This window comes from Ammospiza nelsoni, chromosome 4 (assembly GCF_027579445.1).
Source record: "Ammospiza nelsoni isolate bAmmNel1 chromosome 4, bAmmNel1.pri, whole genome shotgun sequence".
Classification (NCBI taxonomy): Eukaryota; Metazoa; Chordata; class Aves; order Passeriformes; family Passerellidae; genus Ammospiza; species Ammospiza nelsoni.
This window is the reverse complement of record NC_080636.1, coordinates 19,757,292-19,780,292: the sequence shown is the minus strand read 5'-3', so window position 1 is coordinate 19,780,292 and position 23,001 is coordinate 19,757,292. Positions and strand designations below refer to the sequence as shown.

Below are 23,001 nucleotides of genomic sequence, written 5' to 3'. Positions count from 1 at the left end.
ATTCAAAGCAGGCTTAGGCATGTCCTTTCCTCAAGGGAAACCAAGAAAGGAAGTAGTAATGGATGCTTAGAATTGGAAACAGATTATAGGAAAAGTAGCTCCTACCCATTTGTGTCATTCATGCTTCTAAAAATCAGTAGTTTAGGGATTTCCTAATTTCCAAAGAGGACACTGCAGCCAGACAAGCATGTGTCAGGGACTTCATTAAGCCTAGCTCCCTTGAGTGTATCTATTTTCTTGTTGAACCTATTTATTTATATTTTGAGAACATCCTGAGACAATGAGTTTATATGAAAATATATTTCCTTCTGTTATTTTTTAAACCCTACTTCCAGATAAACTGGTTTAATTAATATGGCATTATGAGCAGCAATAATAACCATTTTTTATTCACTTTCCTCCCACCTTCATTATTTTCCAGACCTCTGTATGTCCCCTTCCTGTTGCAGAACAGAATTCTAACCCCACTCTGGCTCCACTGATACTAGGATCTTTGAATTATATGAAGGCTTTTCAGAGTAAAGCTATTAGAAATGCAAGTGGTCTTAACTCTAACCTTGCCTTTCTGCATAAGAACTGTTGGAAACAGAAGGACATACTGTGAACTTGGAAAAGATGCATAATTATTTCCACACAGGAAGTTTGCAGTTGATAGTTTGGTGTCACAGATAGAAATGACTAGTCTAACATGCCATGAACTAAGCAAGAGCCAAACCAATTATCTAATGCTGTGAACCCTCAGGGTCAAATACAGTCTCTGCTACCATGTGCAATGCCAGAAAAGTTTGCTGACAAACACCAGCCATCAAAAACACTTCTTCCTCACAAACTCCATGTCATAGTTTCCAAAGTGGCCTGTGGTTACATCCTGCTTACCTTCAAATTCCCTCAAAAATACTACAGGAGGTTCTGAGGACTACTGGTTCAATAACTCTGGTTTAATAATTATTAAAAACATGGCATGACTTTATTTATGAGTGGCCTGATATGATCCTTAAACAAATCAGGTTAAGGTAAATGTAAAGCAATGAATTTGCAAAATCCAAATATAAGCAACACATTCACATTGCTTATCCAAAGCAATCCACAGAAAAGAAACAGGGTATACAGGACATTTGCAGACCTAGCAGAGCAGCTGGCTGTGCTCTGTAAGAAAACTAGGCACAGGTGCTGGGATTGTGCCCAGGGCCCTGATTCCCAGCTGGCACGCTGAAAGAGGCTTCAGGGAGAGTTAGATGTCTGTTCCTTGCGAGGAGAGGCCTCGCAGAGGGGAGAAGGTTGTTCCCTTGGCACAACAGGGAAGCTCTGCTGGCTAAGCCAGCTTTTTGTTGATATCTGTTGGGCATATTTCCTTTTTCAGATGCTGGATTAGTGATTAGAAAAGAAAATGATTGATATGTGTCATATAGGAATGAGTGTGAGGCTTGCCACCCTGACTGATGAGCAGGCTGGACGGCTCACTTTTACCTGCTGCACAGATTAGTCCCAATGAGCTCCTGTCACTCTATCCAGCTGATGAACTCCTAGATATCTGCAGACCCCAGATAAGCCTTCAGTTTGTACACAAAATTCCCTCTTGAAATTGCTTTCAGAGGCGAGTGCCTGCTTTGGGGGTTTTTACTTCCCCTGGACACTGATCAAATCCAATGGCAAAGCTCTCTTACGTCAACTTGGTATTTTCTTACATACACGACTTGCTAGCCACGATTTGTACACACATGCAACAGGATTAAAGCATATAATGTGTTACTGAGAAAATACCTAATTGCTTAAAGGTAACAGGATGTTTGGGGGTGAATGCCTCCCAAGTCTGTCTCTAGGGGATACTATAATAATAATAAAGTGAATAGAGGCCTAAGACAGGCAGGAGAGAGATTGCTGATTACATGGGAAAGCCCAGACAAAGCGTCTTCTGTTTCTGGTGCCTGAAATTCAGCCACACAAGAAAAAGGCAGGATACTGGCAAAGCACCACTGGGATGTACTTGTGCTGATGGCTCTTTTTTGTTTTTCTATAGCTTCACATCACATTTTAACAGGTATTTCCCCTCAAGATTCTCATATAGCTACAAATCAAGTCTTGTCAACAGAGCTGCCACTTCACCTGACTTGGAGGTCACCATTCTTTTTGTCTCACAAAAACAAAGACTAAAATGTTAATTTTTATCTCTGTCCAAGACTTTTATGATGCTATCTGGCAAGAAACAGGATTTGATGTTACAAGTACATAACTGCACTGATCCTTTACCACTCTGTGTGAATGTCTCTGATAGCAAAGGGTCATGGCATGCATTTGCATCTGTAGAATTGGGGCCCAATAGCTTAGGTCCTGCTGAGGTCAAGGCACAGAGATCTAGACAAACACTGATTTGGAAAATTTACAGTAGAGAGCATGGTTGTAGAAAGGGAAAGTGCACTGACCATTCCAAAGGAACCAACTCCTTTTTTAAATCTCTTAATCTGCTTTTCATTATCTCTGTGGGGAGGCCTCTTGAGAAAAGCAGCTCTTTGACTTGAATAAAGGAGGGGCTGTGGGCTTGCATGCTGGAATGGGGAGGTCATTGTAAGGCAGCGTGGAAGATAGGAATGTCAGTCAGGTCAAGGAGAACAGGATGGAAAAGTGTGAGATCTCTGTTACAGGCTTGGTCTGGATTATGAAAGGTAGAAGGTTTAAAGGTGAAAGGTAAATAAGAGAGAGTGAATTCAAAGGTTGGAAAGACACTTTCTGGTAGGGTTATTCAGCCTGACTGCAAGGGAAAATATGAGCCAGGACTGATAAGATCATCAGCAAAACCAGCAAGAAAGAGGTAACGACAGCAGAGGCCCGAGGGGGCTAAATTCTACACAGGAATTTTAAGCATCAGGCTTCAGCAAATGAACATATCCATCTCCAAAATTTTTCATTTGCTCTTTTAACAGAACTGCTTAGCTCTGCTCACTTCCTCTGAGGCAGAGAAAACACGAATATGCCTGGGGGACAATGGGACAATGTTGCATTTTGCCTGCATCAAGTCATATACAGCTGTGTGCATGTGCTGGCTGTAACCTGCTCCCCACCAAACCAGTACTTACTGTAAGCAGCCTTGCAAAACTGCTAAAGAAAGTTACATTGCTGCCATTAAAATGGCCCTTGGAAGTAGTACTTTTTCTCCTTTTTAGAATACAAAGGTAAAAATGCTCCTAAAATGGTATTTTTTTATTGGACACAACTGAAAGGTATCTGTTTTGCAGGGACCTCCTGTCTTTCCAGTACTCCTATAACACTGCTTGACTTTACCAAGAATTTTGTGATATACAAGAAGTGCAGGACCAGGTCTACAAAGTCTGGGATGGTGTGGAGGAGAGCCTCCCCAGTCACATGCATTTCTTGTTTTGTTTCTCGATGGATACATAAAAGCAGTGGTGGCAGATTTAGGGCTTTTATTGACAATAACACAGCATTTGGTGTTTTCTTAAAGACCTAACTCCGAGAGGCAGATAATGACATAAAATTGTTGGCTTTCTGCGTTTCTGATTACAGACAGGAACTTGCAAACCCTACAGCCTAAAAAATCCTGGAGACCAAGAATAACTCTAAATGCATAGTTTTTAATCCTGTCATTCATAAAATCAAACTGATTCATTTGGAGGCACAACAGGTTACTTAAATACAGCACCGATGATTTTGCAGCAAAATCTGTCTTTCTCATATCAGCTGGAGCCAACAGGCATGTTTGTAACACTACAGACTCCTTTTTCCTCTCCCTCTGTATTTCTCATTTCTCAAAATCAATTTGCTTTTTATAGCTACATTCAGGGTTTTTTTTGGTTGTGCATGTAGCCTGAACACTGCCTGCCTTCCCTCTGCTTGATCCTGCCTTGGCCAGAACCTTGTGGCTTTCTCCCCATGTGTTCCTCCAGTGCTCCAGTCTCTGTGCAGCTTCTCCTGTTTCACATAAGCTCCATCTGCTGGGAAAAGGGAGAACCTCGGTGGTTTTCATTCTGAGCTGCAAATGCTTTTCCCTCAATTTGGAAAGATTTTCAAAATTACCTGTTTCTGCTCCCCCAGCTGTGCTCTTGGCCCACCTGCATGCCAAATTTAACTAATGACAACCTAATACATTATTTGTATGACATTTTGTGTTGCTAATTCAGGTCATGCCTAAGCAATCTTTTAAAATACCACTTTTTGACTTGAATTTGAGCAGGTAGTTAATTATCCTTGAAGGGGAATGACTGAAGCATATTATTTCCATCCAGGCACTCTCTGTGTGGTTCTTCAGGGCAGTGTTTGCAAAGGTACCCAGGGCAGCCTGTTTCTGTGCTAATGTGTAGCCAGTGCTGCTTGGTTTTGGCACATTTACAGACAGAAGTGAACTTGTGACCTGGATGTACATACAGCAAATCTGTAATCCAGCCACCACTTGAACTTTTACCTTTGGGTGTAACATTGACAGAGCAACAGGCTTCAGTATCCCATGAATCTCTCCTAAAAATCCCTGATCATGAATGGAAGTATTTTCTTTAAAAAACTACTAATAATCTGTTGCCTTTCTCCCTGGAATAGAAACTTAATGCAAGTTGCTACACAGTAATGTCTTTTCCCCCCCTTTCTTCACATTTACGCTGAACACTGGTGAATAAAGATGAGGTTAATCCCGTATTGTTAAACCTATTCAGGGAGACAACCTGGGGGTTGCCATGGAAACAGATCCTACAGCCTAAAAACATAATTCTACTCAGAAGGACTGTCTATGGACCTGTACTGAACGTAGCTTATTGAGTCACGCTGCGTACACAAACACGATGTTGCAGCAGTGAAATGGCAAAGGTGCCTCCCAGCTCATCAGATGTTAAGTACGCCCCCACCTCCTCCCGCTTACAGCCAGAGCACCAAACACTGCCCCCCTCCCCCTCCTGAATCCCACCCCCCGGCCCTTCCTGCCAGCTCCGTGTGTCCCCGCGTGTAGCGGGGAACCCAGCCCGTGTCTGTGTCCCTGGCAGCAGTGTCACAGATTCGGTACTGTCACACAGCCACTGTCACAGGCTACAGGGCACCTCAAGCTGGGAGTGGGGGGAGCTGCCACCAATCCTCAAAAACATCAACAGGATCTAGGAGAGCTTCCTGGGCCCTGTCTTCAGGGAAGGGGTGACCAACTTACAGTTCTCCTCCTCGTTCATATAAACACTTGCCCCCCAATTTCTAGACAGATTTCTAAACTGCCTCAATAAGAATTACAGATTCATCTGCTCCTTTGTCATGTCTATGCAGGCTCTGCAGAGCCCTAGGGTTGTTCTGTGCTTTTATAGGTCTTATGCATCATACCTCTCTCAGACAAGTGAAACAGTCCTGCCTCTGCAATAAAATACATTTCAGTATTCACACAGCCTATAAAAACCATCAAAATGTCCTTATATTTGGAAGTTGTTTTGAATTGGCTTAGACAACTCCTACCTTGCTTTTGCTTCTATTTAATATCCAGGCAAAAAGAAATATTTAACATGAAATCGTAATCTTAGTTTTGTTCAAATATTACATTTATTTTAATGATTCTGAGATCCCTATTATATCCATCAAGAAAGAAGGCTTTGTATTTCTTCCTTTTAGTCTCTTTCATCCTGTTCCTGCTGGAAAACATATTTTTCAGCAAGATGGCTGACAACTTTTCCAGACAACATGATTGCTTGAAGAACCAGGTCTAAAATGGCTGTGTAGCTGTTGATTTTTTTTTACAGAACCCCAAAACCCTAGTAACAATGAGGTGTCATGTTTTATTCTGGGGAGAAGTGTTTTCTCTGTGAGCTGCTGGGCTGTTGTTCTGGCTGCAGTAGAAGATGTTTTTCTTTAAAACAAAAACTGACTCCTATGGAAGGCCCATATGACCTACAGTCACTCAGTGTTCTCCTGTGGGAGCAATTTGTACAAACACTTGAAAATTCTAAATTCTCAGTCCTTCCCTAAGCATTACTTCACAATGCTTGGTAAATGAACACAAACAATTAGTATTTTTAAACTGTATCTATTTGGGAAATTTTCATAGAGTGTATAATCAATCCTTTTCATATACAGTAGCAAACCCTGTAACTTCCAGGTATAAACAAATCTGGAACAAAAGACTGTACAAAAACATAACGAATTCAGCTCTGAAAAGACCCATGCATCTACATTGTCTGCTACTCTGAATACTAATGAATTTAATGAAACTATTGAAAGGCTGGTTACTTGTCTGCATAAATGTATTGAGACCTCTGTAATCATCTGTTTGCTGTCTGAAACCTCTTGTCAATAGTTTAATGACTTCAGAGCATATTATTCTTCTTGTATAGGCTTCATATAATGTTTCTACATAATTAAGCAGCTTTGTTAGAGGAACTGCCATTAGTTGCCCCATTTCATTTGGTTTTGTTATCAGCCAACCAGAGAGAAAAAAAGAATAACAAGAGAAAGATATAAACGCAGTCTAGTGAGAGATGTGAAGATTGGGAAGATGTTGTTTGTTTGGTTTTTTTATGCCATTAACGTAAAACACTATTGCCAAGTTGCACATTTTAAACAATTTTAACCATTTAAATGGAGAACATATTTAAATACTTGGAAAACAAATACAGCTGACTAAAAATCTTGCAGTGCATTTGAGAGCCTAAAAATTTAAAAGCAGCTCTAATAAGTATATAAATAGTAATACCCATTAATTTTTTAATTATCACTAAATGTGAACAACACTAGCATTTCTATAGCCATAGTGAGAAAAGCATTGTGATTTTTTTTTTATATCCAGACAATTTCATAGTCCATCTTCATGAATACTTTTGAATTTAAAAATAAAAGTAATATAAATTTCATCTAAATTTTTTTGTACTTTGGAGAAACCCTGAGCCTCTTCTTTAAATACATAAAAGAGCTCCATAAAATTACTAACTAATTTCCTGCATTTGCCTAGTCGTAAGCATGAACAGATAAACTGCAAACTAACTTGCTTTTTATTGCTATAAAACACTGTTTTCAGTCACGTTTTAGGTCAAACCTGAACGCTTCTGTTACCCCTTATGTGTAAGGTTAAGTACCATGTATTTTCTTTGGGATTGAGGTAGGTGTAGAGGTGACCTAGTGCCTGGTGTTGTGAGTTACCTGTGAGGCAGGAGAGGTCTGATCCCACAGCTCCCTTGTCCCCCTGGAGCCCTGTCCTTGGGGCAGCCATCTTGTTGGCAGGGCTGGCAGCCATCTTGTCCACACACAGTCCCAGCAGCTTTTCCCCCATTTTTTCTGGAACAAGGAAGGCATTAGCACCCAAACCTCACGTACAGTTTGTAAAATGTCACTGTTCTCAGATTAAATTATAATTTCTGCAGTTTGATTCTTGTTATTCTCTGCATCTACCAATACAGTTAAAAATAAAGACAGTACAACATAATACTGCATTAATTGACTACTGAAATATTTTAAGAGATCCTACTGCTGGCCAGGACTCGACTAGCACGTGAAGAATATCATACTGCTTGTAGTCCAACTATTAACCAGCACTAGCGTGGCATATGTGACAACTGACCGATTTATGTGCTATTTCCTATTAAAAACCATCACAGCTCCACCAGAAAGCCATTTTTTCTGCCACACCCCGAGACCCACAAGCAACACACGTGTGTGCAGCAGAACGCTGCCGCCAGCCTTGGCCCACGGCCGCTCCCAGCGCGGGATCACCGGGCCGAGAGGGCGGGGAGGGACCTCAGGGCATCACCCGATCCAACCCTGCCAAAGAGGAGAGCACCGGGCGCTGCCGGAGCGCTGCACTTTGCGCCGGGGTTATGTGTGGCCACGGCGCTCTGGGCGGCTCCGTGAGGCACCGGCGCCCGCCCTTCACAGCGGGCACGGCCTGTGGCCTTCTCGGCCTGGCGGGACAGTGGCGTGCGAGCGAACCACGCTCGGGGAAAGAAACCCCGGCACAGGGACAGTCCCCAGTGCCCATCGCAGCTCTCCTCGGGCGGCCGTGAGGCAGAACCGCAGCCGCGCCCGCCCCTCGGTGACGCCATCCCCGCCGCCCGGCGCCACCGCCGCTCTCACCGTGCGCTCCGGACTACGGCTCCCGACGTGCCCGGCGCCGCGGGGCGGTGCCGGAGGAACGCGGCTCCCAGGCGCTGCTGGGCGTGTGAGGACCGCCGCGGCCCGGGTGGCGGGACAGGAGCGGGGCCGGAGCCGCCCGCCCGCCCTCCGAGCGCCGCTATGGCGTCCATGCTGCTGCAGAGCTGCGGGCGGCGCGCCTGCCGCCTGCCCCGAGCGCTGCGCCGCCCGCCACGGCCCGGTGAGGCTCCCCGCGGGCCGCCCGCCTGCTCCGGCCCACCGGGCCTGGCCGGGAGGGCAACGGGGAGGGAGAGCGGCCGGAGGCGTCGGGGGGCTCCGGGCGTGGGCGGAGAGGCTGCTGCGGGAGGGAAGGGCCGCGGCCGAGTCCCCGCCGCTCTGTCCGTCCGGGCTGGCGCTGCTCCCGGGCCGGCCCACGCTTGGCGGCTGCTGCGGCCTCTTCGCATGTGCTTCCGCGGCAGCGTGGTTGGAGGGGATGAGTTACCCTAAGGGCAGTGGGACACGCGTGTCTCCGAAATGCCGGCTGGTTTGGGAAGGGAGAAACACACGTGCTTTTTGTTAAAGTGCAGGAACGCGTTACATACTACGTCTCGGTCCTGCCTGCCTTGCTCTCGACGCGGCTTGGGTGTGAAGTGGGGCTGTCACTGGTCATGTGCTTCTTCTCTCTATGAAAGCACAAGGGGGTGTTTTCTTAGTCTGTGTTAGGGACGAAATATGAATTTGCCTCTTTCCAAATGGCTTTGGAAGCTTAGGAAAATAAAAAGGAAGCATATCGTGTGATACTGATTAATAATGAAGATAATTTGGCAGTTTAAATATCTGGTTGGTGAAGCTTTGTGGCAACAAAATTAAACAACTGATAACTTGTGAGGTACTCGGGGCCTGTGGCTGCTCTTTGCATCCTGAGCTGGAATGGCAGGGAGTGAGCAGGGAATTGTCTGTCCCTGACACAGGGCCCTGGGCTGGAACGGCAGGGGGTGAGTGAGGAATTGCCTGTCCCTGACACAGGGCCCTGGGCTGGAATGGCAGGGGGTGAGTGAGGAATTGCCTGTCCCTGATACAGGGCCCTGGGCTGGAATGGCAGGGGGTGAGTGAGGAATTGCCTGTCCCTGACACAGAGCCCTGACTTGTCATGGGAGTGCTGTCACTGAGAGCAGGGCAGCTGTACATCCAGGCAGACCTGATGAGCTGCAGGGATGCTTGTTCATTGCAAAGAACAGCTGTTCTCTTGGTTACCTATAGTCACTCAAGTGTGGTATCTTCCTCTGACTGGTGGGTTCTGTGAGCTACTGTTGTAGGGTCATTTATTTAGGTTAAGCCTGGACAGTGTCCTGAACACAAACCTGAGGTATCCTAACCACCCAGTTTATTTAAAATGGGGAAAAATCACATCCATGTACCTTCAAATTAGATGGGAGCTTTGATTATTCTTGTGGCATAGCATAAAAAGTACTGCTAATGATTGCTGCAATTTTGGTTATTATAAATCTTAGACAACCTAAGCTGAAATGCTGTGATAGAATCAAATAATTAATGTGCTGTGGTGCACTGTGGTTATGATACAATTAATACTTTTATTTGGGGTGTTAATCTATTAACACATTCTTGTATGCTGTATTTTTTTTGTATTGTTTTGCTTTACTTAGCTCATCTTCTTTGCTTTACGTGTAAGTAGTCTAAGATTAAGTTAAAGCTAAGTGCTTCTAAGAATCCTAAACGTTATTCCTGCGAAGATCAGACTGTTAAGTACTGCAAGCTTATACTTCTCTAGGGAATTACTTCATGATAGCATTTTATTTTTAAAAAGTCTAAACATAGTAACAGTATGGCTATTCTACATTAAAAACCTTGGGTTTCATGCTTCATTAAATTCAAGTATGAAGTTTCACATGAAGTTTCCGAAGTTAACGTGTTCCTCACGGACTACTTTTCCGTGAGGAACATGTTAACATACAGCTTCTCTATCACTACTGCCCTTCTTTCTTACTAAGCCAGTGCAGGTTTCTTAAATAAGAAGTGTTGAGCAACGTTCACCTTGTTCAGATGCTTTTGGAGGTCTGTATTATCCCAGAAGCAAGGATTATGGACTTTGCCCCTTTTTGAAGGAAGTATATCTTTTATTTCAGGGCTGGTTTACTCATAGGTGTATGGTTATAAGAGACACTGCAAAACCTAAAGAGCTCTGGCCAGAACTGGCAAAGTTGGAATTAACATTTTCTGTTAGCCTGTTCACTCTGAACGTGCTGTACAGCAAGAAGCTCAGCATGTTTTCTTATGGTAACCTTGGAATTTTGTTCTTTGACCCCTCCCTTAACATTTAATGAGCCTGGTTGGAAAGAAGGTAAGTGAAGTGAAAGTGTCTTGCTGCTGTGGAGTTTTATCTGAGAAACTCCAAGCCAGCTGAGTTCCAGATCATCCCCCCTAGTTCTAGGGGCACTGTCCATAGCAGGCAATGTCCTTTCCTAGCAGGACCCTTGCTTTAGGCACGTTAGGCTTTGTGGGTTTCCTGGCACCCGGGTGACACAGATTACTGTGCTGTCACTTATCCCTCCAGACACTGAGCACTTCTCTGCTTTGCTCAGCTGCTCCTTGAGGTCAGGGATGTCCTTCTGGGTTGGCCTCTTGGGTTGTTATGTACCTACTGTTCTTTCTGTAAATGTTGGAGAGTATTGAAGAGTGCCTCACAGATTCTCAGGGCTTGCTTTTTGAGCCAGAAATAGACAGTTTTTCCCTGGCTCTACTTGCCATGACAGTGTGTGTTTACTCACTTGATGTGGGTAAATCCTTTGACTTAGTAATACCACAGCTTTTGCTGTAATTTCTTCAGAGCCTACTTAGCATGGGACATCCCTTGATTATAAAGATTTTCTTCAGAGAAGTTCACTTATCTTCTATACCTTCCAATTATCCCATCTGATTTTGGCAGCATCTCGTTTCCCTAATAATTAGGGTATTTTGTTGGGGAGGGCTTTTGGCCATCAGCACTGGGAGCTGTGTTTTCTCATAGGTGTCTAACAGGTGATACAGGTGTCTACTTTATGTTCTGTCATAGGCCACTTCTTGTCTTTGGTGGTGGGAAAGGGTACCACGGATCTCTAAAATAACCTTTGTATCCTGCTGGCTCTTAGGATTGACCAGAAATGGTAGGTTCCAGATAGGAGAAGCAAACCACAGTATGCCTACTCTATCCAGCCTTCCAGTTTTACTTAGGTTACAGTGAATTCTGGAAAGATTGGCCAAAAAGCATCAATACGTTTGAAGTCTTGCTTGTTTGTTGTTGTTGTTGGTTTTTTTTTTTTTTTATGATCTGTCCAGAAGTCTTTTTGGTCCTGGTGGTAGCTACCTATTGAGTTACTGTAGCAAGGTCTTAATACAAGATTCATTTTTTTAAGTTGCTTTAGGAAGATGAATTCCTTTCTAGTGAAATCAGGGATGACTTTCAGTGATTGTAGACTACTAGCATTTTATGTGGTTTATGCTTCTGTGGTTGGAAGACTTTCAGACATGGCCATTTACTGCAGCACGTGACTTAGATGATTCATGATTTGACGATCTTCTCAATTTATTTCCAGAATGGATGCTGTTTGTCGGTGTAGCTGGATAGAGGGTGCTCATATGTAGGGACTTTATTAGCTACTATTAGAACTCATCCTGAGGTAGTGTTTCAAATAAAGTTCATGTTGAGGGATACAGTGTTTTCACATGCTTTGGGTCAGGCTCTCACCCCTCCCTTCAAGACAATTTGTATTCCTTTGCAGACAGATCATGGGGTAGAGCTATTTTTACCAGGTGCTAATCAAAATGGGCAGCAATGTATTGAAATGGTGTTGTGCTTCCACCTCTCTACTGAAGTCTCTTTAGGTTCCTGCTTGTGTTTTATTTGTTTTGCTTAAAACCAAAAAGCCATTTTAATCCGAAACACTTGGCAGGGGCTCCATTTGGATCATCTGATACTATGTTGTCATAGAGCTGTTAAAAAATTACATTTGCTTTCAGTGAATTTCCACTGCAATACAGTTTCTTGCCTGAGGGACTTGGAAACCTGTCTTGAGACAGTTGAACAAGAGGAAACCAACATCACACATCCACAGTATTCAACTCTGAATGTTAAGCAACATTCTTTTTTGTGCTTTCAAACATCTTTTTTGTGCTTTCAAACGTAGTCATTTCTATGCAAAGATTAATCTTTTCACACATATATTTGTGTGCAGTTCGCTACATGGATAAATGTCTTCCTGAATTTCAGAATTGGTGCTAATTATTGGTATTTTTCTAGGTAACTTGGGAGATCGGGCGTGTCTTAGCTGCACATCCCTGAGGCTGGCAAACAAAATGTGAGTAAATATGAACATTTTTCTGAACTATCAGTTAGTATACTGTCAGGGAATGTAGGTTTAAATCTAGACAAAGTACTAGAATGTTAGCTCCAGTTTGTGTTAATGACAGATTAAAGGAAGTCTGAGTATTACTCTCTTCACCTGGTTGGTTGTATGTGGGAAAAAGAAAGTGAAATCTTCTCCCTTTTGCCCACTTTCTCCCTTTTTGTTTCACTTTTAATGTGAAAGCAGTACAATATTAGTGTCTGTCTTGGGTGGTTCCAGGTGTCATAATGGGATCTGATGAGCTTCTTGCATACTTTCTCCATGGAGTTCCACAGAGTAAACATTCAGTTGCAGCTAGTTGAAAATCACAGTTGACAGATAAGATTGCAGAACATCTGAGTGGGATCTCTGATAAACCAAAGAAAGGAGTTTATTGTATGTTGCAGCCTTGGGTGATGGTGTCCTCTTCTGAAAACAAATCCAGCTGTTGTGTGCTCTTATGGAGCTGAAGGAGTTGAATATTGGCAGAATCCATTCTCTGTTCCTGACTTGGCTCACAAGGCATACTTGTAGAGAAGAAATTCCTAACGCCTTTCCTTGGAATGTTAAAATACTGGTTCTGTTCTCTATTTATAAACTAACTGCTCAGGATACAGGATCTATTCTTTGATTGCCTGAGTCTTCATTTTAACATAAGGATGTGTCCCTAGACACAACCCTCTAATACAAAACAAACCAATTCTTTTTTAGTGATGTTACTTCTACATCACTTGCTGTAGAATTAATTAATTAATTAAAAAAATGATGATTAATTTTTTTAAATACATAAAACCTTTTCAAATATTTATTTTTAGTATGTTAGTGTATGAGACCTCTCTCGGGAAGCTGGAAAATTAAGGTTTTAAATCTGTTAGGCTGGAACACCTCTCCTGTGAAGACTGAGAAATTTGGGGAGAAGAGAAGGCTCCAGAGAAGGCTTACAGCACCTTCCAGTACCTAAAGGGGTTACAGGGGAGCTGGAGAGGGACTTTTGTCAATGGAATGGAGTGACAAGGTGAGGGAGAATAGCTTTAAAATGAAAGAAAGTAGGTTTGGATTAGATATAAAGAAGAAATTCTTTGCTCTGTGCTGGTGAGGCACTGAAACAGGTTGCCCAGAGAATTTGTGGATGCTCCATCCCTGGAAGTGGTCAAGGCCAGGCTGGATGGGGCTCTGAGCAACCTGGTATAGTGGAAGTAATCTCTGCCTTCCACTAGCAGGGGGCTTGGAACTGTGTGATCTTTATGTCCCTTCTAACCCAAACCATTCTATGATTCTGTGATGAAATGAGCAGCAGAATATTGGAACAGAAAATCTTATTCTATTGAGAAGGTTTGGGGTGGGGTTTTTTGTTTGTTTTGGTTTGAGTTTGTTTGGTTTATTTTGTTGTTGGTTTATTTGTTTTTTTTCCCTAACCAAAGCTGCTATTAATATCATGATGTCACTTAAAATATAACAAACTAATGCCCACACCCCACATGACACAGATCTGAATGCAGGGGACTCTAGTGATAAGTACTGAGGACAGGTGGGACAGGAATTGTGTGTCTGACATCCTTCTTATGAAAGTGTGCTCAGAGAGGCACATTTCTTGCAATATTTTTATTCCCTGCAGACTCAGAACCAGTTCTGCTGTCAGAGCTTTCTTCCCCTCTCCATGCAGAAGAGTGTCAATGTATGTAGGTGGAACTTGGCTTGTAGGCCTGGAGCTCTGCTTTTCGGAGATGCCTTGGAGTCAGGGTGGATTGATTTATGCAGGTGTTTTAATCTGGGTTTGAATATGTAGCTTATTTTCCTAAAGTAATTAAACTGTAGTTCTTATTAGTTAATATCTATGTAATGATGTAGTTTTCAGCTAGCCAAGAGACTGTTCTGTGTGGCTGTATATGTTCCAGCAGTTGTCTGACCACTGAATGGTCAGATGCTAAAACTTCAGTTTAAACTAGAAAATAGTGTGTCTTTAAAAAGTAATAATTTAGTAATTTTTTTTTGTACAAAGCTCTATTTGAATAACATTGGGTAGACAGAACCATTAATGTAAATTAAAACTCTGCTGAGGGCGTAATAATTAAATTAAAAAAGTGTTTCTGTCTGAAAATTGAGTGAGGCTAGCACTTTTAAGTGTATGATAAACATTTTTTTCTTTAAAATGTTACTGAGACCTGTAAAGCCACTTGAACCGATTTTCTGTTCATTGACTGAAGACAAAATCACATTCTGATTTTGCATTTAATGGATTTTGTTTTTCACTGGCTCCATGAAGAAAACACCTCAGTCAGTTCTCTCCTGTAGATGTCTTACTGTTGCTATTTCAGTTTGAGGGACACTAAATGGAACTCATTTATATGAAATATTTTATCTACTATTTTATTTTTGTCCCATCTTTTTATTAAAAGCATGTACAATCCTACCTGCATATAATGAGTGGTTCTTCTGTGTATATAAGGAGTGTTAATGGTGTTTAAGCAGTGCTTCCCTGCTAACTTCAGTTTACATTTAATTAAAGAAAAGAACAAACTTCTGAACAAGGTAGAAAAGTGTTGGTTCTTTCTGTCCCAGATCAGTCCTGTGATGGAAGTTTTTGCAAAAGGTTCTGCTGAATAAGGAAAACTGGATGCATGGAGGTAGTAAGAGAGGAACTCAAATGAAATAGGATTCCTCTGCTACTAATTCTCTGACTCAGCACCTCTCCCAAATATACAACTTACATTTTGTCTTGACTGTTTTGCACAAACAGGAGAAGTAATAGAAGGGACTTCATGTTACTTATGACTTTACATTTAGTTTTATGAAATTACAATTAATTTTCAAGTGTAGCTTTCTAAATGGAAAGCATATGTGATAAGTTGTATAATGGAAAATTCCCTGCAGGTTAGTTTTTTTTTTGTAATGAAGTAAAGCCAAATTTTCTTTTCATGTATAGACATTAGTTTTAATAATAAAAAAATATTTTTCCCTTAAATATGCAGTAGATATTTCTCAAATTTCATGGTTTATAAATACATAAATATCTATATCTGTGCAAATATATGTCTAGAAATAGCTGATGATCTGTTGCTAATTCTTGAATGCTTTTTTCTTTTGAAGGACTGTACACTTTAAATATTGCACTAGTGTCCCTCCTGTTTACGCCTACTCCAAAAAAGCTCACTATTGTTGTTGGACTAAAGGATCTGAGCAAATGCACTTCACTCTCACGAGCTCCTCTGGCTCATGGACGCCACTAGCAACCCTGGGTGTTTTAGGTCCCCAGTACCTTCCAGTTAGGTGGTGGCATTCTTCACGTCCCCTTCAAGATGACTCCATAGTTGAAAAGTCACTCAAGTCCTTAAAGGACAAAAACAAGAAGCTGGAAGAAGGAGGTCCTGTATATAGTCCAACAGAAGTGGAAGTTGTAAAGAAATCTCTTGGGCAGAGGATTGTGGATGAACTGAAGCACTATTACCACGGGTTTCGCTTGCTGTGGATTGACACCAAAATAGCTGCGAGGATGCTCTGGAGAATCCTGCACGGGAACACTTTGTCTCGTCGGGAGCGGAGACAGGTACTGAGTGCAGACCACCTTCCTCTGGGTGTCCTCGGTGATTGCTCTGCTTGTTAGAACTGAGTTACTGCTTTTTTTTTGTCTTCTGTTCCTAGAATTAAAATTCCTCGGTGTGTTTCCTTCCTCTTCACTATGTGGACGCTAAAATTTTTGGGTATTACCCAAAACTTTTTTTCTATGCTCCCCATTATTGAAGACAAATTTGTTATTTTCTTGTTGGAACAGCAGATGTGTACGATTCTGTTTTCTCACAGGGGCAGCAATTGGGGTTTGTTCTCAAGTTCCCAGCCATGTGCCATATACAGTAATTTTCTCTGCTTTTTCACTCCAGCTGGAAAAATAGTTGGAAACACTCCTAGGAAACACTTCCAGTAAACACTGCTAGTAAAGGTTATATCTTTGCCAGTTCAGTTCCCATTTATTGCTTAATGGGGTTCTTTTGAATGGGCTAAAAGCTGCAGGCTGAAATGCATGATTGATGGTGTGCTATCTCAGTTATAAATGTATCTGAAATAATTTTAGCCCAGATATATTCCTTTATTTATGGCATGTTGCTTACATTTATGAAACTAAAAATGCAACTGATAATTTTAAAGAAAAGGGAAATGAAATTGGAGTGCAAAATGTGATTGCTTTCAAATTTGGATAATATATATATATTTCAATAGTAATTTCAGGTTTTAGATGAAATAGGTGTATTTAATTAGAATGGAAAATTATATGGGTATTTAAAAACATTGGATGTGAGTTCATTTATAAAAAGACTGCAAAATATTAAGCTGGTATCATTAATTTCTTTTTTTTTTGTAAAGAATACATTGATATTCAACTTCAGTTCATTGGCAAAATATCAAATATGCTGATTTGACAGTTCTCATTTTACTGTTTTTAAGGACAAGCTGTTTAAGCAGTTTATATAGATTAAAAATTCAAGTCTGTCTTCCTCCCTTTATAAAAAAAAGCATTTCAGCTGTTACTGGAAAGATGTTCCAGAAGAAGAGCTGGAGAGCAGAAGGTGTGTGTGCTCTGGGGCAAAGTGCTCAGTGCTGCCTGTGGGCAGTGTGGCTCTCTGCAGTTTGTACACCTGCACACACAATGTGCTGAGTTCACATCTCTGCCCTCAAAACTTCCAGTAAATGATCAAAAATACAAGTATCTACTCATTGTTTTTATCATTTCCTGATCAAAGTTGGTCACGTTTGAACAATTTGGTGTGTAATTAAAACCCATCACCCATCACATCTTAAATGCTGTATGAAAATTCTTCCTAAGTTCACAAGGTTAGACAAGTAGCAAAAATTGTTACAGGCACCTGCAGCTGTTTTTGTCCCTGGGTGGGTGTGGTTTCCTATCAGACTCCTCTGCTCCGTGGTCTCAGCATCTTCAGTTCTGCCTTTAGTTCTGCTTCACTTCTGCCATCTTTCTTGGCTGCTACAAGAGAGTGCTTGGCAGCTGATCCAGCTGAGACGGGCCTCAGCAATAAATAAAACAGTCTGCTGACGTGAGAGGGGATTATGGAGTACCAGAAAGAGTAACTGAGGATAGGGGAAGGTGAGGACTGCAGGACTGGTTTATTGAGAGCTTTGGGGAACTTGAAAAGCCAAGCGAGACAAATTAATTCATGGTTTAAAACAGAATGGGAAATTCTCCAGGGGGAAGATTGGAACCATTGATTTTCCTGCCTCTTTCATGTTTACTGAGCCATACTTCTGAGAAATTATATGAACACAGTAATATTACATCAATTGATGGATTTATTCATTTGATTACCTTTTGATTTTGTTATCTAGTTATGATAGAACTGTCTTGCTCATGTTTAAGTAGTGGTCTGGCTTTTGGCCTTCCTAGAACATTTGCTTTTTGTGCAAATGTTTACTTTGAGTATTAATTCTCTGTTTAAATGAAATGGCTATTTATTTGTTTGCAGATATAAATTAGTGTTTACATTGGTGTAGCCTGTCCCTGATCTAATGATGTATGTATGTGATTATATGCATGCAAATCCAGTGTAGGAGATGTAGAGAACATAGTTTTAATGACTACAGTAATATTAGTTTCTCAATCTAAGTTTTTTGTTTTCTGTATTTGGAGGAAGTGGACATTGTGTCTCTGGAGTTGAGGGCATGGTAGGTTCAGAACCCAGGGTCACTGAAAAGCAATCCAGGCTGCAGCTGAAAAAACCCTTTTAGGGTTTTTTAAAACCTTAGTTCAAGTTTGTTTCAACACAGCTCATTTTTTTTATCAGTTCAACCTTAAATTGTAGTATACTGACTGATTTAAAGAAGTCTTAACATTTTGGTGCTGGATTACCTCCTGAACTTTAAAAAATATAAAATAAAAATTGATGTATATACTGCTTTAAAAGTATTAAGCTGCACATGAGCTGACAGTCCTAGAGAAATCTTATCTTATTGCAGACTGACAAATGAGTTATTTCTGCCTGCCCTTTCCTTCCTCTTTGGAGGCAATAATGGAAAGATATCCAAGTAATCTAACCACATGAACAAGCAATTGCAGCATGGCTAATGCAAAGGGACCACTTGCTTATCTAAACTACAAGTCAATTCCAAAATTCTGTGCCTGCAATTTCTGTCAGTGTTTGGATTCAGCAGGGTCACAGATCTACATTTAGGAGAGAAGGCAGGAAGAAGTAAAACATGGTACTGACTTTGAAAAACCTAAGTGCTCTGGTGCTGGCTCCTGCAGCAGGGTGGTTCAGGGTGTGGCAGTGGGGTGGCAAACCCAAGGGAGTTTGTGGCAGGTCTGCCAGCTTTACAAACCCTTCCCTGCAGAGGCGGGGAGAGTGGAACGCCCAGCTGTAGCAGCAGATACGGGGAGTCACAAGGTTCTCCTGCTGTGCTGCCAAACACTGTGTGTGTAATCGTACCCCATTGTATTAGGTTCCTGCAGAAAGCTGTTGTCCTTGAGTTAGCCGAGGGTGCAGTGCCGTGATTTGTGAAAGCTGATCCAGGCCAGTGCTGCTGTGAAAAGCTCGGTGCTTAAATCAGGTTTTCCCGCCCCACCCCCGCTTGGTGTGTACGGATCCTTTTCCCCGTCTATGTATGTATTTATGGGTCAGTTTTAGCTGGATCAGTGCTGTGACTGCCAGTGCACCTTCATGGCTCCTTATACCTCGTCTCAGGTTAGCATTAAGTTGCCTTAATCCGGTGGTAAAACTGCTCCCTTGGATATGGATTTTGTAGAAATACTTGCACGCACTGTCTAAGAATAGAGACTGGGGGAAAATAGGAATTCTGTATTCTATAGAAATTTTTGAGGGTTTTTTTTAAGGAAAAATCTACTTTTCTTCTGAGTTTTAAAATTTTCTTCCAAACTTTCTTACTTTTTTTTTGTTTTTTAACTCCATGGTAGTCATTTGCCTTCCATTGTTGGAATGAATGGAAAAATCCTTGAGCCTCAAAACAAAGGACCAAAGCATCCCTTCTGGGAAACTGAATTTTTTTATATACAAAGAAAAATGCCAGACTTTGAATCTGTAGAGCATGTGCTTTCCACATACAGTAGTGCTTAAGAATTTGGCTGGTTTTGTGGCAGTTAAATTCTGAATGAAGTTTTACATGTTTTGTATTCTAGCAAATCAGTCCTGAGGACATGGGATCTGTGCTGGTTGTTGCTGCTGTTCCCCTTGATTGCCAGGAACTGTGGGAGTGGGCAGCATGGGTTTACTGTTGTAATTGCATTTATGCTGCCAGTTTTTACCACTCAGAGCTGTGGTTATCAAGTCTTGATGTGGAATGACAGTCGTGTGGCAGTGGAGACCAGAGTGTACCTCTGATTTAGGAGCTGATGGGATTCCCAACAACCAGGTTTTTTCATTTGTAAAATGAGGTAGAGTCAAGCAAGATATTCACTCCCTAATATAAACAGAGTTGTGAAGCTTTCAACAATTACTGAAAGATTTAGTAATAGACTGTACAGCCTGGTATATATATTTGTGAGTGTACAGAAATCACAAGGACAGTATTTATTTCATGCAGTTCAAGATTCAGTAATGAATGCTGCCTGCTTCAGAGGATTACTGCTCTGGAAATGCAGTGGTTTAAAAAAAAAAATCTACCAAGCTGGGCTCATTACCCTGGATTTAAATGTACATTACAATTGTTATGAGGCAGAGGGGGAGGGATCTTTCATTTTATTCTTGATTACTTATTCCATAGTAGCTCATGCATGTAAGAAGTGGTGGAGCACAAATAAAGATGCATAAAAGAAGTTAAGCAGCTTTAATGACAACAAATGACCACCTCCTGTTTTCAGGTGCTTTTAAGAGGTTTAAATGAGATACTTGTTCAATAATCCTATTGAGACACAGTGAGGCTTTTAAAATACTTTCTATAGTGTTGAAAACTGGTGAAACTCCAGCACTCTCTAGTATGTAGCAACTTGAAAAAAAACACTAAAAACTGACTTTGTCACATCCTTTTCTTGTGTTATTTTAAAATTTCTTCATAATGAATATATATATGTGAGCCTAAATGACAATTAGATTATTAAATCAAGTATTTTTAAAATAAGTTTTTAAATATTAGCTTATCAATATTTTTTTTCTCTTCCAGTTTCTTCGAATATGTGCTGATCTTTTTCGCCTGGTCCCTTTCTTGGTTTTTCTTGTTGTCCCATTTATGGAATTTTTACTTCCAGTAGCTCTTAAGTTGTTCCCTAATATGCTTCCCTCTACATTTGAGACAAAGTCTAAAAAGGTAAGCAGGTCTGAATTTATAATCCAGTGGTATTTTTTTAAAAAAATAGAAATTTCTTGGTAAAAAAATTAGAAAAACTTTGGAGTTTTTGTCCATTATTGGGGTAATGCTTTTATCTTCCTTATTTTGAAGATCCTGCTTTTGAACATGTAATAATGAGCCAGTGCTGTCCTGGTTTTGATATGTGCAGGTGCTAAGCTATCAGGGTTGAAAGCCTCTCTTGTCTTTTCTGCTGTCCTCATTTCCATTTTCTATGACTCCTACAAAGGAGAACTAAAGCTATTTTGTTTTTCTGGTTGTATTAAGTAGACATTGTAACATTTGTAGTCTTAAACCTTGATACAAAGTTTTTCATATGTATACTTAATATTTAAAATAGTTTCTTGCGCTTCTTTTAAACTTTATTTCTACTAGTTATGTTTTCTCAGAATTGTTAAGAGCTTTGTAAAAAACCACCAAAAGAGCCCCACAAGTTTTTGCTTTCAGAGCACACAGTGAGCTCTTCAGTGTGATTTGGGGATCTTTGGGAAAAGTGAAAGCCCCTTTGGAGTGTGTGTATTATAGCAGAAGTTCAGAATTACTCCACATAACTCATCTGGGGGCAGAAGTGATGGTTAGTCCGTGCGTTTCTGGCAGGAACTTTTATCAATAAATATTTTTTTAACAGGAGGAAAGATTGAAGAAAGAATTGAGAGTAAAGCTTGAATTGGCTAAATTCCTTCAAGACACCATTGAGGAGATGGCCTTAAAAAATAAAGCAGCCAAGGGAAATGTTACAAAAGATTTTTCAACATTCTTTCAAAAGGTAAAAAGTTTGGAAAATATGTTCTCTCTTCCTACAAAAAAAAAGCCTTTGTTATTTTTTTGGTCTATGGTAATCATCACGTACCTTATTTTTTTGGACTTGAAGAAACAGCACGTAGTAGTTTTTTAGGATAAATTTCTTCTTTGTCAGTGTGATGAAGTTTTCCTATTATTAACTTTGGTGTTCTAGCTGGTGCTGTTACTCTCTAATTCTAGAAGCACTATATTTCTGCTCATTTCTTTCTTGTTCACTTATTTGTTAATAACTCTAACACGAAACATGGCGTGCTCAGTGTTTACTCATGTAGGTTTTGACCTCTTTTTTCAGCACAGAGTATGAAAACTGAGAGAGGACTTCTTTCCTAATTAACTGATTGAAACTTAATGGGGGAAATCTAATTTTTTTGGTCAAATTTAATTCTTCTTGTAAAAACAAGTTTTTAAGTGCACAGTCAGTATGCTGACTAGAATGTGGTATAATCTGAGGTTTAGCTAGAATGTAGTTGCTGTGCAAAATTTTCCTATTTAAGTTCAGTTGCTGACAGAGAGACTTAAATGTCAGACATCTGCCACCTGCATTAATGGCCTTCAGGTTTCACAGCATTTCCTTTCACCAAACTGTAGGTGAGAATAAGGTACTCCCTGGAGAGATGAAAAATGCATTCTTTAGTCTTCTCAGGACAGTCCTTAGCTCTGATTTCTCTTAATTGTGGGGCTGTTGAATAAGAGGTGGAGCCAACAGCATGACCAAGTGTTTGTTGAAAGAAAGGCAGTGGTCCCCTCCTTTGGAGAGAGTGTGTATTTGCACAGAAAAAGGCACATAAGCCCAGGGGTTTCAGACATGAACTTCACAACCTCTTCCAAATAGCTTAAGATTTTCCTGCATGTCAGGGCTAAGAATAAAGTGTGGAATGATAAGATGATGTTGATAGGACTAAGGATGAAGTGTGGGGTGATAAGATGATGTTGATAGTGCCATGTAGATCACCTCACATAATCATAGTGGTAAATTTGCCAGTCAGTAACTTCTTGCAAAGTCCCTGTACTTTGAAGCCTCTCTGCAGTCATCTGTTTCTGTTCTTTTGAATGTGCAGAACATTGTAAGTGGTTAGTTACAGCAGTTAGTGGCTGAGGCACTGCCCCTGCAGGCTCTGGGAACTTGCCCACTCATGCTTCATGTTCAGAACATTTCTTCTTCTGGAAGAACTACTACTGAGAATTTACATTTGGCCGTTAATTTTCATGGAAATAAATGATGTTTCACTCCACATTTGCTGGAGGAAGTCCCAAGTTCCTCTGATGACTAAAAAAGAAGTTTCAAGCCCTGCATTTCATATGTGTGGGTGTGCTTTTTAGAACTTTATATTTCTCATTTGTGCCACAGAGACAAACTTCATTGATCTCATTTCGTAGTACCGGATAATAAATGTCAGAGCAAGAAACAGCTTCAATGTTTCTTTCCTGCCTTTTTGCTATTCTCTAACAGTGGCTTCTGTGGTGAAGTATTTGATACTGCAAGAGC

General features: G+C 41.0%; 2 protein-coding genes across 2 annotated transcripts in view; one reads left to right on the top strand and one right to left on the bottom strand.

The window, feature by feature from the left end:
- NSD2 (nuclear receptor binding SET domain protein 2) overlaps positions 1-8,059 on the bottom strand; it is a 99,475-nt gene extending 91,416 nt beyond the window's left edge. Inside the window, exons 1-2 of the mRNA XM_059471000.1 lie at positions 8,038-8,059; positions 7,108-7,242 (exon numbers count right to left, since the gene is read on the bottom strand). The gene's annotated coding sequence lies outside the window, so the exon portion shown is untranslated. The remainder of the gene's footprint in view (positions 1-7,107; positions 7,243-8,037) is intronic.
- A 23-nt stretch (positions 8,060-8,082) lies between these two features.
- The window catches only part of LETM1 (leucine zipper and EF-hand containing transmembrane protein 1), a 28,294-nt gene continuing 13,375 nt past the window's right edge, over positions 8,083-23,001 (top strand). Inside the window, exons 1-5 of the mRNA XM_059471001.1 lie at positions 8,083-8,275; positions 12,329-12,386; positions 15,501-15,957; positions 20,532-20,675; positions 21,343-21,480. Of these exons, the coding sequence (XP_059326984.1) occupies positions 8,197-8,275; positions 12,329-12,386; positions 15,501-15,957; positions 20,532-20,675; positions 21,343-21,480 (876 nt within the window). The 5' untranslated portion in view covers positions 8,083-8,196. The remainder of the gene's footprint in view (positions 8,276-12,328; positions 12,387-15,500; positions 15,958-20,531; positions 20,676-21,342; positions 21,481-23,001) is intronic.